The sequence below is a fragment of the Pongo abelii genome, chromosome 1 (genome assembly GCF_028885655.2).
Source record: "Pongo abelii isolate AG06213 chromosome 1, NHGRI_mPonAbe1-v2.0_pri, whole genome shotgun sequence".
Classification (NCBI taxonomy): domain Eukaryota; kingdom Metazoa; phylum Chordata; class Mammalia; order Primates; family Hominidae; genus Pongo; species Pongo abelii.
The window spans coordinates 216,146,214-216,161,153 of record NC_071985.2 but is presented as its reverse complement, the minus strand read 5'-3'; the positions used below and the strand labels follow the sequence as shown (position 1 = coordinate 216,161,153).

At 50.7% G+C, this 14,940-nt stretch overlaps 1 protein-coding gene across 2 annotated transcripts in view; it reads right to left on the bottom strand.

Moving 5' to 3' along the window:
* Positions 1-14,940, bottom strand: part of RCC2 (regulator of chromosome condensation 2) — a 32,998-nt gene that overhangs the window by 5,384 nt on the left and 12,674 nt on the right. For both annotated transcript variants that reach the window (XM_024251375.3, XM_054540930.2), the window contains exons 4-11: positions 13,377-13,520; positions 10,543-10,674; positions 10,057-10,145; positions 8,569-8,683; positions 4,345-4,511; positions 1,412-1,592; positions 951-1,056; positions 1-73 (exon numbers count right to left, since the gene is read on the bottom strand). In XM_024251375.3, the coding sequence (XP_024107143.1) occupies positions 1-73; positions 951-1,056; positions 1,412-1,592; positions 4,345-4,511; positions 8,569-8,683; positions 10,057-10,145; positions 10,543-10,674; positions 13,377-13,520 (1,007 nt within the window). The remainder of the gene's footprint in view (positions 74-950; positions 1,057-1,411; positions 1,593-4,344; positions 4,512-8,568; positions 8,684-10,056; positions 10,146-10,542; positions 10,675-13,376; positions 13,521-14,940) is intronic.

Here is a 14,940-nt window from a genome sequence, read left to right as displayed (position 1 = left end):
CAGTTCCCCAAAGGTCGGTGATGGGCCCCAGCTGATGGTGCTCTCGTCGGCGGCCACAATGATGCTGCTCTTCCTGCAAACAGGCAGGCTGTCACTGCAGGGCCAGCAGCCCCACACCTGGACCCAACCCAGCTATGGCTCAAGGGCTGAGTGTGAGCTTTTCCCGTGGCGTACTCATTCCAAGAAGCAAACACAACAGGGCCAACATGTTTCTCCTCAACCCTAAGATTGTTCCGTGCAGGCCACTCAACGCTTCAATAAAACGACAAAGCCTTTAGACAGGCCTAGAGGCCAAAGGCAGGGGACCTTGCTGTGCATCCTGCCCTAGGTCCTAGGGCTCTCTCAGTGGGAGGTCACTTTGGGAAGAGGAGACCGAATCAGGATGGAGTGAAAGCCTGTTCCAGAGGGAGCAGCCTTCATGCATAGTGATTTGGGCAGGGCTAGAGGCTTCAACAGATTAAAGACACGCCGACAGAGGCCCCTCATACTGTTCCACCCACACCTGCCAGCTGATGAATCCAACTCCTCAGCAAGAAGTGCTAGCTAACTCAACAGGTGTCCTGAAATGAACTACAAACCACTGCTGCCAAGACAATGTCATCTTCCCAGTGTCAGAGCAACTCAAGTCCTACTACGTTTCCAACTACGTATAATTTTCAACCTGCAGCGTAGGAATACATCAAGCTCTGCTTGTGTATTTCTTTGAACAGAAACCTTCAAAATGACTTTCTTCCCACAAGACAGGGAACAGCCATCTGTTCTAGCAGCGAATGGGCCCTCTCCCCTCCTGTGCCCCCGGACTCTGGGATTCAGTGTGTCAGGTGGCCTGCTGAGGACAGCCCAACAGGCAGCAGAAACAGAGCCCCATCAGGGAGGGGCACCCCATGGGTGTGTCTGACACCCCCAAGAAAGGAAGAGACCTCATACCCACAGGAGATGCTGCCACCTACCCACAAGCCAGGCTCCGGATTCTCCAGCCGCAGAGGTCCTGCACTGCTTTTGGGTACATGGTAGATTCACGGGAGGTGTTGGTGGCCCCCCAGAAAAACAGACCACCTGAGGGAAGACAAAACATGTTCCCAGGGTTACCAGACACCGAGAGCTGAGTCTCATCTTCAGCATTATCAGGGTGAAAAGACGGGATGGCAAACAAGTGTTCTGTCTAAAAGATAACTGGAGCCGGGCATGCTGGCGTGCCCATGCAGTCCTAGCTACTCAGGACGCTAAGGTGGTAGGACTGCTTGAGCCCAGGAGTTCAATACCAGCCTGGACAGCACAATGAGCTCCTGTCTCAAAAATATAAAGAACACTGGGAGGTAAAGAGAATTGGGGTTCGTGGTCTAGGGACAGGACAATGGCTACACGGTTCCGCACCAGGGCACTGATAAGCCAGGGGGCAGAAATCACTAACCCACTTCGCTGACGGCAAAGGAGCAGGTGTAACCAGCATAGATCTGGGAAGCCCCACGCCCAGGGAAGTCAAACAGCTTCACCAGGCGGGGGACCATCTCATCCTTCTGCTCTGCGTGGCCCAGCCGGCCATAGCCACCGAAGCCCCAGGAGAAGACTCGCTTCTGGGAGTCCAGGACCAGCTGCAAGGAAAGAAAACACAGGGTTGGAACAAACAGACTTCCAACAGGCAACAAGAGGGGTCATCGTTTCTGTGCAGACAACCTGGTGCAAATGCTAAGGGCAAAGGAACAGCAACATTCAAGATCCCCTACCAGCTGGGTGCTGTGGTTCACATTTAATCCCAACACTTCGGGAGGCCAAGGCAGGTGGGTGGATCACTTGAGGTCAGGAGTTCGAGACCAGCCTGGCCAACATGGTGAAACCCTGTCTCCAAAAACCAAAGAAATATCCTCTGCCTGCCTCCAGCAGGAAGATCCTCTAACTCCCGCCTCCAGCAGTGGGGGAGGAGGCAACAGGAGCAAGCGTAGCAAAATGGCATGCATTCAATAAGCCCGGTTTGCTATTTTCTCTGCCAGGGACTCCATTTTCCAATCCTTTTTTGTCCTTTTTTGTTATTAATTTATTTAAGTTACAAGTCTTAACCCTTTCCTTAGTCAGAAGCAACAGGGCTATGTCTCCTGATAGTATAGCAATCATTTGATTCCCATTACAACAGAGATTCGGCCAGGCACAATGGCTCATGCCTGTAATCCTAGCACATTGGGAGGCCGAGGCAGGTGGATCGCCTGAACTCAGGAATTCAAGACCAGCCTGGGCAACACGGTGAAACCCATCTCTACTAAAATACAAAAAATTAGCTGGGCACAGTGGTGTGCACCTGTAATCCCAGCTACTCAGGAGGCTGAGACAGGAGAATCTCTTGAACCTGGGAGGCGGAGGTTGCAGTGAGCCGAGATAGTGTCACTGCACTCCAGCCTGGGCGACAGAATGAGACTCCATCTCAAAAAAGAAAAAACAAAACAAAACAAAACAAAAACCAGATTCAATTGCAGAAAGAACAGAAAAGAAAAGGCCTACCTGTTCCTGGATTTTTTGGTTTTTTTACCCCCCCCCCCCTCGAGAGGGTCTCGTGCTCTGTTACCCAGGCTGGAATGCAATGGCACGATCACGGCTCACCACAACCTCCACCTCCTGGGCTCAAGTGATTCTCCTACCTCAGCCTCCCAAGTAGCTAGGACTTGGGTGTGCCCAGCTGATTTTTGTGTTTTTTTTGTAGAGATGGGGGTCTCACCATGTAGCCCAGGCTGGTCTCAAATGATCTGCCCACCTTGGCCTCCCAAAGTCCTGAGATTACAAACATGAACCACTGCGCCTGGCCTGGATTTTTCTTTAGACTTCCCTTGCCCACAGGTACACAGAGGTAACCTGTACCTAGTCACTGATGCAATGAACTCAAAGACACTTCAAGTGTTTAAGATTTATCTTCTTCAGTCTTGTTTTCCCATCTTCTGACATGCCAATCCAGTTCTTTGATGTTTCATGTCTAAACCATGTGAATCTACAACTTACTAAAAAACTTGACCTATAAGGCCCTAAACAAGAGCCAACTTTATTTCCCCTGACTACATCAGACAAAACAAATCACAGTTTTTGGATTTGCACAAACTGAAATCTCCTACCCTAGTCCTAGCCCAATTCCCTGGGCATTCTTCATCGGCAAGAAGATTCCAAGGGAAGGAGGTGGTGAGCTGAGACCACTCAGTAGGGAGGACCAACTTGATCTCTGGAATCCTAGCCCAGGCTCTTTCAACAAAGCATAGAACAAAGAGACTCCTAGGCGTTCTCAGACAGAAGAACCACAGGAAGGCCATTAAAATTAAAAGATACACTAACAGCCGGGCACGGTGGCTCACACCTGTAATCCCAGCACTTTGGGAGGCCGAGGCAGGTGGATCACGAGGTCAGGAGTTTGAGACCAGCCTGGCCAACATGGTGAAACCCCATCTCTACTAAAAATACAAAATTAGCCAGGAATGGTGGCAGGTGCCTCTAATCCCAGCTACTCAGGAGGCTGAGGCAGGAGAATAGCCTGAAACAGAAGACAGAGGTTGCAGTGAGTCGAGATCCTACCACTGCATTCCAGCCTGGATGAAAAAGCGAAACTCCGTCTCAAAAAAAAAAAGATACACAAACAAAAGATTGCACTGCAGTTTATCTAAAGCGACCTTTAAAGAAACAACCTAGGCCGGGCGTGGTGGCTCACACCTGTAATCCCAGCACTTTGAGAGGCCGAGGTGGGCAGATCATCTGAGGTCAGGAGTTTGAGACCAGCCTGGCCAACATGGAGAAACCCTGTCTCTACTGAAAATACAAAACTAGCCGGGGCGTGGTGGCGCATGCCTGTAATCCCAGCTACTCGGGAGGCTGAGGCAGGAGAATTGCTTGAACCTGGGAGGTGGAAGCTGTGGTGAGCCGAGATCACGCCATTGCACTCCAGCCTGGGCAACAAGAGCGAAACTGTCTCAAAAAAAAAAAAAGGCGGCGGGGGGACAACCTACTGATTAAAAACGACTCACATCCCCAGTATGGGGCATCATCTACTGACCTGGAAAGATGTCTGTGATGTTATATTAGATAAAAGCCAAAAGCAGAAAGTGCTTACCTTAAGGTGCAGGTGAGGACAGCAAAACATCTACGTGTTTAAGATGTGTCTATTTAAATCACGGGAGAAGTTAACATAGGAGGCAGTGACAGGGAACCCTGCCCTGGGACCAAGGACCCTTTGGCCAAGGTGCAAAGCCCTCTTGAAGAAGCAAGCAGATGTCTACCTGGGATCAGTTCCTAGCCAAAGCCAAGCGTCAGGAAACTTGAGCATAAACACCCGCTCCATCCCGGTGCAACTCTCAGCAAGTGAGAAAAGCCGAGCCTCACCGTGTGATTAGCGCCACAGGCCACGTCTCGTACAACCACGTTTGGTACAGGCAGAATCTGTCCGTCTTTCGTCTTCTCAATGAAGATGGCCACTCGCCGGGGAACTAGTTCGCAGTCGTACTCTATCCGCTGTGCCCGGGCGATGAACTTCCCATCTGAGTTGTGTCCTGTAGAGACCACAGAGCCGGCCATCAGCAGCAGCACAAGCACAAGGGACGCGTCAGTGTGCTCACACGGAGTCTGTAGTGAGCCCCGGCAGCACCCCAATCTGGCCCTTCTGGGCCTTAGACCAGCACACGTTGGTCAACAAAGGCAGCGTTTCCAATCTGAGGCACAGCACAGTGAGTAGGTCAGTGAAATCAATTTTGTGAGCTAAGGCCAGTTATTTTTTAAAAACGAATAGAACAGAATGACAAAGAATACTCTACACATAATAATGGCACCATGTTACAACAATTCCAGGTAAGGTATTACACGTTCAGATTGGGTTGCAAAAGAAAACTTATTTCTTACAATGGGTTGCAGTCAAAAAAGTTGAAGCTGCTGATCAAGGAATGGTCTATCAAGTAAGATCTCTACCCCACTGGAGGGACCACAAGGAGCCCCTGAAAGGCCAAGAATAGACAGAAAAGCTCCACACACAATCCCAGGCCTCTGTTTTTATGAATTACCAGTAACCTAAACGTATGGTTACGGGTGGCTAAAGCCTGCAATTCCCACACTCCGAATGACCCAGGGACTGGTTCGCAAAGACCCAGCTCAGCACACCACACACCAGGAGCCCGGCTGCTCCAGTCCTGAGAACACGCCAGACACCCAAGCTCCTGCGGCCACCTGCAGCAGCAGGGCTGCTAAGTAGTTTGTAGTTTTAAACTGCTCCTATTCCCACACTGTGATCATCAGTTTGGTCGGGCATGGTGGTTCACGCCTGGAATCCCAGCACGTTGGGAGGCCGAGGTGGGTGGATCACCTGAAGTGAGGTGTTCGAGACCAGCCTGGCCAACACAGTGAAGTCCTGTCTCTACTTAAAAAAACAAAAACAAACAAAGATTAGCTGGGTGTGCTGGCGGGCGCCTATAGTCCAGCTACTCAGGAAGGCTGAGGCAGAAGAATCGCTTGAACCTGGGAGGTGGAGATTGCAGTGAGCAGAAATCGTGCCACTGCACTCCAGTCTGGGCGACAGAACAAGATTCTGTCTCCAAAAAAAACAAACAAAAAAATTTGTTGTTATCAGTTTGTAAACTAGCCCCTGGCTTGTGGCTAATCCCCCTCCATATGGCACGCTGGTGTGCACCTCAGCCCTTACTGGTATGTGTGTTTTTGAGCACTGTGCTATTTAAATACAGTCAGCCCTCCATGGCCACAGGTTCAACCAACTGTGGTCCAAAAATATCTGGGGGGGAGGAGGAAACAAGGAAAAAAAAAAGATAATACAAACAATACAAGTAAGACCATACAGTAGAACTACTTACATAACATTTACATCACATTAGGTACTGAAGTAATCTAGAGATGATTTTAAGTATATAGGTTACATGCAAATACTATGCCATTTTATATAAGGTACTTGAGCATCTTAAGCTCTTGGTATCTACAGTGGGTACTGGAAGCAATCCCCCAGGTTACCAAAGAGCAACTGCACCCTGGAATCACAACTACACTACGCACAATAAAACACAACTACACTACACACAATAAAACTCCTGGGCTTGTTTACAGGGTGCCTTATAACACTCATCTTATAAGCAGGTTCTATTTTTTTTTTTTTTGAGACGGAGTCTCGCTCTGTCGCCCAGGCTGGAGTGCGGTGGCATGATCTCTGCTCACTATCACTGTCTTATGACAGCAGTTCTCTACTGATGACATAATCCCTTCCAGTGGAACATCTGTCCATTTTAAAGTCTGAGGGTCTTGGCCGGGCGCGGTGGCTTACGCCTGTAATCCCAGCACTTTGGGAGGTTGAGGTGGGCGGATCACGAGGTCAAGAGATTGAGACCATCCTGGTCAACATGGTGAAACCCCATCTCTACCAAAAATACAAAAATTAGTCAGGTGTGGTGGCGCACGCCTGTAGTCCCAGCTACTCAGGAGGCTAAGGCAGGAGAATCGCTTGAACCCGGGAGGCGGAGGGTGCAGTGACCCGAGATAGCGCCACTGCACTACAGCCTGGTGACAGAGCAAGACTCCGTATCAAAAAATAAATAAATAAAAGTCTGAGGGTCCCCACTAAGAAATTCCCCCACCTTCTAGGCTACGATGAATTTAAGGGCATCATAGCAGATAGAATGCACTTCCGGGTATGTCGCTACTTCTCTCACAAAAATGATATTTTTAAACACTTGCACTCTTCTGGACAAGGTTTCAGCAAGGCAGTCAACAAATGACTAGAGTCCTTTTATTTGCTATCGACACAGTGGATACTGAACAGACACAATTCCGAGAGTAGAGGAGGCACATTTGGCGACTGCTTTTTCCACCTCCTTTAAAGAACTGCACACATCTGCTTTCTCCAGAAGTACAGGACAGAAGCTACTCCAGAAAACATCGAACAGAGGGCTTCCCTGTCCCTCTAGAGGGGTGACAGCTCTTTTAAAATAAAGTTAAATGGCATGGAAGGGCGCGGTGGCTCATGCCTGTAATCCCAACACTTTGGGAGGCCGAGGCGGGTAGATCACTTGAGATCAAGAGTTTGAGGCCAGCCTGGTCAACATGGTGAAACCCCGTCTCTACTAAAAATACAAAAAAGTTAGCTGAGTGTGGCAGCGGGCGCCTGTAGTCCCAACTACTCGGGAGACTGAGGCAGGAGAATCGCTTGAACCAAGGAGGTGGAGGTTGCAGTGAACTGAGATCACACCACTGCACTCCAGCCCGGGTGACAGAGGGAGACTCCGTCTTTCTCACCTTGGCGTTGCCCGGCCCAGTTCAGTGCACTGCAAAAAAGGGGGCACAAGGCATGAGTGTGTGTGGATGAGACATGGCCATAGTCGGATTTAGGTTCTCATTCTAAAAGTGATCTACCTGGATTTGGACAACGAAACAAACACCTGCCTTAAAGCAAGTAATACGCTAAGAATAAGCGATTCTGTAGCTACAAATCAAGCCGATTTCCAAACTACCTGCAAGTTAAGTATAACTGAGCACCTGCCAATTTGTACAAAGTGCTTACATGGTGCCTGGCACACACAGTCACTGCTCCATGAAAGTCAGCCGTTTTTATCACCAACAGCATGTCATGCTTCCTGACGGAAAATCAACTTACCGGGGCGCAGAGGGGAGGCCAAGGCAGCAGGAGCGCGCACGTGGCAGGAAGCGGACCGCTGCTGGGCACCGCAGCAGGGCTGTGGCCATGGAAACCGCTCTCCAACTGTCTCGGGCTCCGCCCCGGCAACCAACGCGAAATGTGAAATGTGCGTAAGGGGCTGTTCTCTCTTATTCACTTCTGACTTGAAGTATATTTAGTTTCACAAAGTCACTGTTCCCCGAGGCTAAGGCCAGCGGGCTCGGCGCTATTTTTACCTTTTCCATCTGCCAGGCGCTGCGGCTGCAGGAGCGCGCGCGGCCAGCAGAGGGCGCCTGCGCCACACCTCGCGGAGGCCTCCCCAGAGGGGCTGGAGGCGGAGGCGCAACGGGGAACCGCACTTTGGGGTAGGACGGGAAGGAGACGTCAGGTCAAAAGACACTCCCCCACTGAGAACTGATGCCTGAATTCTCCTTTTCTACCAGTGAGATGGAAGAAACAAGTTTCTGGACAACTAGTTCTGGCTAGGGATGACGCACGGGGAGGGGGTCCACCGGGGCTCCTCACGTGGCAACCTGAAATAATCGCCCAGGCCAGGGTTTCCAGAACAACGTTCATCTTGCATAATTTTCTCATTTTCAATAAAGGCATTATCTTTAAATGTGAAATTGAATGAAAGTGGTCTAATTTTTTTTTTTTTAACTTTGAAATCCCTTTATAGAAATGAATTCCCAAATCAGAAAAAAAAGAAATCTTTTGTCGGACTCCAGTCCCAACTTTTCCATTGAGGCAGTGTTGCAATGCTCCATAATCCTGTGAATGAGGACGCGCTGTTCCGCTGAACGTGAGATCCACTTAACGGACAAAGGCTATTATCTGAGATCAATTACCCACATTTCTAACACGTGTGTGCAGCCCCACACTGATCTCTGGTTCTGAATATATACAGTTAGATTACAGAGCTTTTAAAAAATGTACTTCCATACCCAGCTGACCATATTCAGGGCACCCAAAGGAATAGAGGTTTCCTTTGCAGTCCATTATCATACTGAATTCAGCCCCACAGGCCATTTTGGTAATTGGCTGGCCGTTGTACATTATCTGAAAAGAAAAGAAAGGAGATTTTCATTTTTTTTTAAAGACTGATAAAAAGCCTCTACCTCTCTGCATGTTGGTGGGAAACAATTACTAGGTTACAAACAGAAGTTTAATCAACTCAGTAATTCTGAAGGCAAAAGCTGAAGGCATTTCTAGAACACAAAGCTTAGAAGGTATGTAAAGAAGCACCCCCAGACCCCCACCCTCCCAGCACAGAGCAAGTTCAAAGCCTAGCCACTGTCTCTTTAAGATCAATAAAACCAAGTCCCTCCCTTCCTTCATCACCTAAACCACTAATTAGGCACTTAGCATTCTTCTGCCTTTAGTAGTAGTTTGTTTTTAAGGTATAAATCTCACCCCTCCAACTCAAGTTTATTATTAGAAAAAAAAGACTGCCTATCTCCTGGGCACGGTGGCTCACACCCAGCACTTTGGGAGGCCGAGGCAGGCAGATCACGAAGTCAAGAGATGGAGACCATCCTGGCCAACATGGTGAAACCCTGTCTCTACTAAAAATACAAAAATTAGCCGGGCATGGTGGAGCATGCCTGTAGTCCCAGCTACTCGGGAGGCCGAGGCAGGAGAATCGCTTGAATCCAGGAGGCGGAGGTTGCAGTGAGCTGAGATCGTACCACTGCACTCTAGCCTGGCAACAGAGCGAGACTCCGTCTCCCCTCCAAAAAAAAAAGACTGCCTATCTCGTATTTGTGTTCTAAGCATCTGGCTGGTGACTTGTTATACGAGGTCAAAACAAAGTATTTTGGGGAAGTACAATTACATCCATATAACACCACTCACTTTCTTTGGAACAGAACAGGCTTACGACAAGGCATTTCTAACAGATTTCTCCACTTGGAAACAAAATATTTTCAGGATGGTTTTCAACCTGACCACAAACTAAGCCTGTTTTAAAAACTATAGCAAGGCTGTGCGCAGTGGCTCACACCTGTAATCCCAGTACTTTGGGAGGCCGAGGTGGGTGGATCACCTGAGGTCAGGAGTTCCAGACCAGCCTGACCAACATGGAGAAACCCCATCTCTACTAAAAATACAAAATTAGCCAGGTGTGGTGGCGCATGCCTGTAATCCCAGCTACTCCGGAGGCTGAGGCAGGAGAATCACTTGAACCTGGGAGGCGAAGGTTGCAGTGAGCCGAGATTGCGCCATTGCACTCCAGCCTGGGCAACAAGAATGAAACTCCGTTCTCAAAAAACAAACAACAAACAAACAAAAAAACCCTACAGCATGTAACTAAACATCCAGACCCTGTTTTTACAAGGGGTAAATTAACTCAAACGGAGACCCCACCTTAGAAAATCAAACACAAAAGTAAAGAGAAACAAAAAGCCGTGGAGCCGGAGCTGAGGAGGGGTCACCTGCGCGGGGCTGGGGACAGCGTCTGTCTGGTTGCCAAGGCCCAGCTGCCCCATCTTGTTTTCCCCAAACGCAAACACGGAGCCCGTTTCTGGAAGGAAAGAAAAATATCACGAAAGGGAAGATAATGGTGAATGTTTTGAACTAGATTTAGAATCAAAGGCAGCAAAATAATAAAAACAGCTCATTTGCCACGCAGAAGGCAACTGAGACTGCCCAAAAGCTGGCAGTGAAGACACTTCACATCAGAAACTGGGTGTGCAGAGAAACACAGGGCAGCGTCTCCTACTCCCACATGGGCCTCCTATGGCCACTGGGGAGGCTCCCAATGCCCTCAAGAAGCCACTCCATACCCAGGTTCTCAGGGCCTCTTTCTGATCCTGACCCAGAGTCACAAGGGGAACTCCACCACCCCACGCCCCATCCCCAAGGCAGACTATCTGGCCTCTTGCCAAACTGAGAAGAGACGCCAGCAGCCACCTCCTTACCCGTCAAGGCCAAGGTGTGGTTCCGCCCACATGCTGCAGACACAATCACTTCGTGGCTGAGACCCTCGATGAGTCTAGGGGCTTCTACTCTCTTGGTGTCACCATGTCCCAGCTGCCCCTTCTCATTTCGACCTGCAGATCACATGAGAGAAAGTAGAAAAGAGAGAGGGTGGTCCAGGCAGTACCACCAGGAGAAGGCGAGTATGAACACACTCTCAAATGACGCCCATCTGTGTCTCTGGAAGGTACCCTCCAAATTCCCAAGAACAGCCAAGATCCAGAGCAAAGAATGCCCCGGCCCTCTGCCCACTGGAATGGCACCTGCTGCAGCTCCCCCGACCTCCTTCCCTGGGGCAGCAGCGGGACCACCCGTGCACACCTCCCACATCTCTGCTACAAAGGGAAACGAGAGAGGCTCAGTGTGGTAGGGACACCATGCACAGGCGGGCATGCTTGCAGAAACACGCCGTTCCGACTTGGAGTCCCTGCAAGACAACCACCCCGTCTCTACCCTCTGAGATGTATTTTAAGACAGCACTCCATTTTGACACCTGGCTCACCAGAGTTTAATCACTTTGGTGCTCTAGGCATCCACTGAGGACCACTGGTGTCTGCCCAATATTTCTCTTCCTTTTTCTACCCTGTAAATGGTGCTCACATAACGGTGCCAATCCCACCCCTAGGGATCGCCCCTCAAGGACTCTCAGCGACAGGAACCCTGGTGACAAAGCACAGATCTGCCCTGAACACAACACGCCCAGCCCCACCTCCAGGACTGCTGCAGGTGCGACCAAGGCCCTGTATCTGTGAATTCCAGCGGAAGGCAGGCCTGAGGGCCAACCCCTGCCCCCAAGTCCTCTGCAGAACCAAATTCAACTCCAAACAGACATGGAAGTTGGGTGGGCCAAAAGGAGGGCTGGGAGCCCCTACACTTCATCTAGGTTTCAACACAAACTACCAAGTTCCAAAACAAAAATTCAACCGGCCACTCTCGGATCCCTCCCGATAAAGAGAAAAACCACACATGTGACCTGACATGTGAGGAAACTGACGGAGATCTTACAGGGGTGAGAAGTCAGAGCGATTCTAGGGGGTTTTGCAACCTTCTCCAGCAATGAACTTTTCACCCTTAGGTCGTGATACAGGCAGACAGCAGAGCCATTAAGAAGAGTTCCAGCTGTCCTGGAGAAGGCTTGCAGCCTCAGACTACAGAAGGAATTGCGACGAAGGGAAACCAGCCTCTGACTCGCTCTAATTAAAGAATGGCGGGCTGAAGGGCCAGCACTGGCACTGGAGCAGGAGAGGCAGATACACCAGCTTCCAATGGGAGCTGCCCAAGTTCACGTGAAAGGCACATGAATACAGAGCCAACAAGCGCAAGTCTCAGTGGACTGACATGTGTCAGGACAGGGTGAGCGGGCTACAGATGGAGACCCCACATGAGCAACGCGTCAGCCACCCTCCCGTGGTACTCTACACTCACACCAGACGACGCCCCTCTGCCTTCTAGAGTGGCGAGCAGTGGGCCTGTGACACCTCCAACCCTGTCCTCACCAACTGCACTGTCCGCTCAGGGATCACACGTCTTGATGGCGGGACATACATTGTCCCTGCCCATAGGGTCAGAAGTGAGGGCGCTTTCAGAGACACCACGCAAGTGAAGCTCAGCGAGAGATCAGAACTAAGGTATTTTAAGTTTGGAACACTGACATAAAAGGCTGTGTTCAGTGTTGGAACACAAAGTAGGAGGGGTGCTCTGGGGGAAGGGACACACATCTATGCCAACCGGGAGAAAACAAAAACTGTGGCAATGTCAGCATGTCATCAAGAGACTATAAAGTATAAATTTGGGCCAGACACACTTTAGCTTTTTTCAACAGAATTACAAAATTAGCCATGTGCAGGGAAGACAACAGATGTTAATATATTTGGACTTTGGTACAGCAGCTCATGAAATCACAAAAAACGGTTCAAACAGCCCAAAATAAAAATGCAGTCATATGGACTAAAAGCTAGCCAAAGGACCAGCGACAAAGGGTGGGGACAAACGCCAATATGCCCCGCTGGAGGCAGAGGCCAGGAGCCACCAAAAGGGCTGGGGATAAAATGAGCCTTAGCCCATACCCTATGATCGGAATGATCTGGAAGAGGACACAGGCAGGAATGGGCCGGCCGGCTGCAGAGGACAGTGCCGTGGACAGAGGCTAATAGAAGAACTGGAACCCATCCCGAGTGCCCAGGTGAGGAAAAACAGAAGGGAAAGCCGAACAACTCCAAAAAAGCAAACTGAAGTATCTGAGGAAATATCCTAAGCAGCAGACAACACGGACAGTGAGCTGCCAAGCCTGCAGACCAGACTCGCGCAGACCTCAGACACGAGGGCCACGGCGGCAGGGACGCAGCATCCTATGACATGAGGCGGGAGGTAGAAGAGCCAGTGGCATTTCAAGTGGCAGGAACAGAGGTCTCATGTCATATCGTGCCTCAAAGAGGAAGGAAACTGCTGAAGGACAGCCTGCCTAACACATTCACACACCTCAGTATCAGAAAAGATCAAGCTTCGGGCAGAAGATTCAGGAAAATGTTGCTTAAACACAAGGAATCAAAGTAGTAGGGGCTGCGTATGGGCAAAAAATGTCAGGGGGGGATGGGGATCTGCATGTAGCGTGTAGACAAGAGACGAGCTGGGAATTAGGAAAAAAGACATGGGCTGTGAACGAACGAGCCCAGCCTTATAAGACGCAAGTCTCTTTTCCAGGCAAACAGAAGAAAGTGATGTGTGGGGACAACTGGTGACAGTGGTCCCCAGTGCCCAATACCCGCACGGTACTCACCCCAGCTCCACAGCTTCCCTTCCGTGGTGATGAGGAGGCTGTGTGCAGCACAGGAGCCTGAGACCACTGTCCGCACCCGGACCCCCGCCAGGCACCCATATCTGTGGGGCCCCCACAAATTCTGACCGAGATTGCGGTAAGCAGCTGCAGAGAGAATGAGAATGCAGATCAGACACCTGGGGTGGTGGGGTGACCTCCAAAATGTCACTGGCCACCAAGCAGCCACTTCCCGAGGGTACCAGGGACAGGTGTTCCTCGGGTGCCACCCTGCCGTGGCTGTTGGGAGGCTGCACAAGGATCGGGTTTGCACTTCGAATCTCTGCGATACCTCTGAAGGCCCAAAAATCAAAATACCCAGGAGCTGGCACAGGCCTGGCGTCACCTGCCACCTTTACACCCATTCGGCCCCAGCCCCCTCTCTGGGTCCCACCTCTCACGGGGCTCTACCCCACGTGCTCTGCCATTGAGCATGCCCACCCGCAAGTGCCTGGGACCTGGTGCGAGGCCTGTCCAGGAGGCAGGAGTGCTGGCTTTCCACAGCCAGCTGAGGAAGAGGCTGACCCAGGAAACCCCGCTCACCCCGACAATAACCTACCCCTCCTCCTCACTCCCTGCCGCCCGCCCCTCCTTTCCCAGGCTCTCCTGCCCTCCATCTCCGGCCTCCGCCCTGGGCCAGAAGGCTCTTTCTGAGGGGTGACCCAAGTGTCCTGTCTTCCAGTGTTCCCAGCAGGTCCATCAGGCCCCTCGAGGAGGGGCACTGCTCACACAGCATCCCCCCCTACCTCCCGCTCCTTTCCCACCCGTCCAGTGTGACAGCCACTTCATGACTCCCCTGACCCCCACCCATATATTCGCTTCCCCTGGAATGTCCTTCCCACCTCCTACTCCTTCCTCAAAGCTCAAGTCAAGCACCAGTTCCCCTCCTTGGGGAAGCCCTCCAGGGCAACATCCACTGAGAAATCTCCCAGGGCTCCCCTGCCCCAGCTCCGCTCAGCCCACCACAGCTCTCTTCCTGAGCCCCTCAGCCCTCCCACTCCATGAGAAGCCACCCAGGGCCAAAGCTGTAGGCTCCCTCCAGCCTAGACCCTCACAAATGCCTGGCACGCAGTAAGCGCTCAATGGGAAAGAAAACAACAGCACCTTCCTCACAAACCCCCCTTCACACCCTATTAGAGGATGGGGCAGGGCCAATTTCTTACTTTTCTAATCTTTTTTTTTTGAGACAGTTTCGCTCTGTTGCCCAGGCTGGAGTGAAGTGGCGCAATCTGGTTCACTGCAACCTCTGCCTCCCAGGTTCAATCAATTCGAGTAACTGGGATTACAGGCGTGTGCCATCACACCCAGCTAATTTTTATATATTTAGTAGAGAGGGTTTCACCATGTTGGCCAAGCTGGTCTTTAACTCCTGAGCTCAAGTGATCCACTCGACTCAGCCTTCCAAAGTGCTGGGATTACAGGCGTGAGCCACCATGCCCAGCAATCTTAATTTTTGAAACTGAGACGCTCAAGAATATTTCCAGGACTCTGGTGATTATCCTGAAATGCTAGCCACTGCCAAATCGAG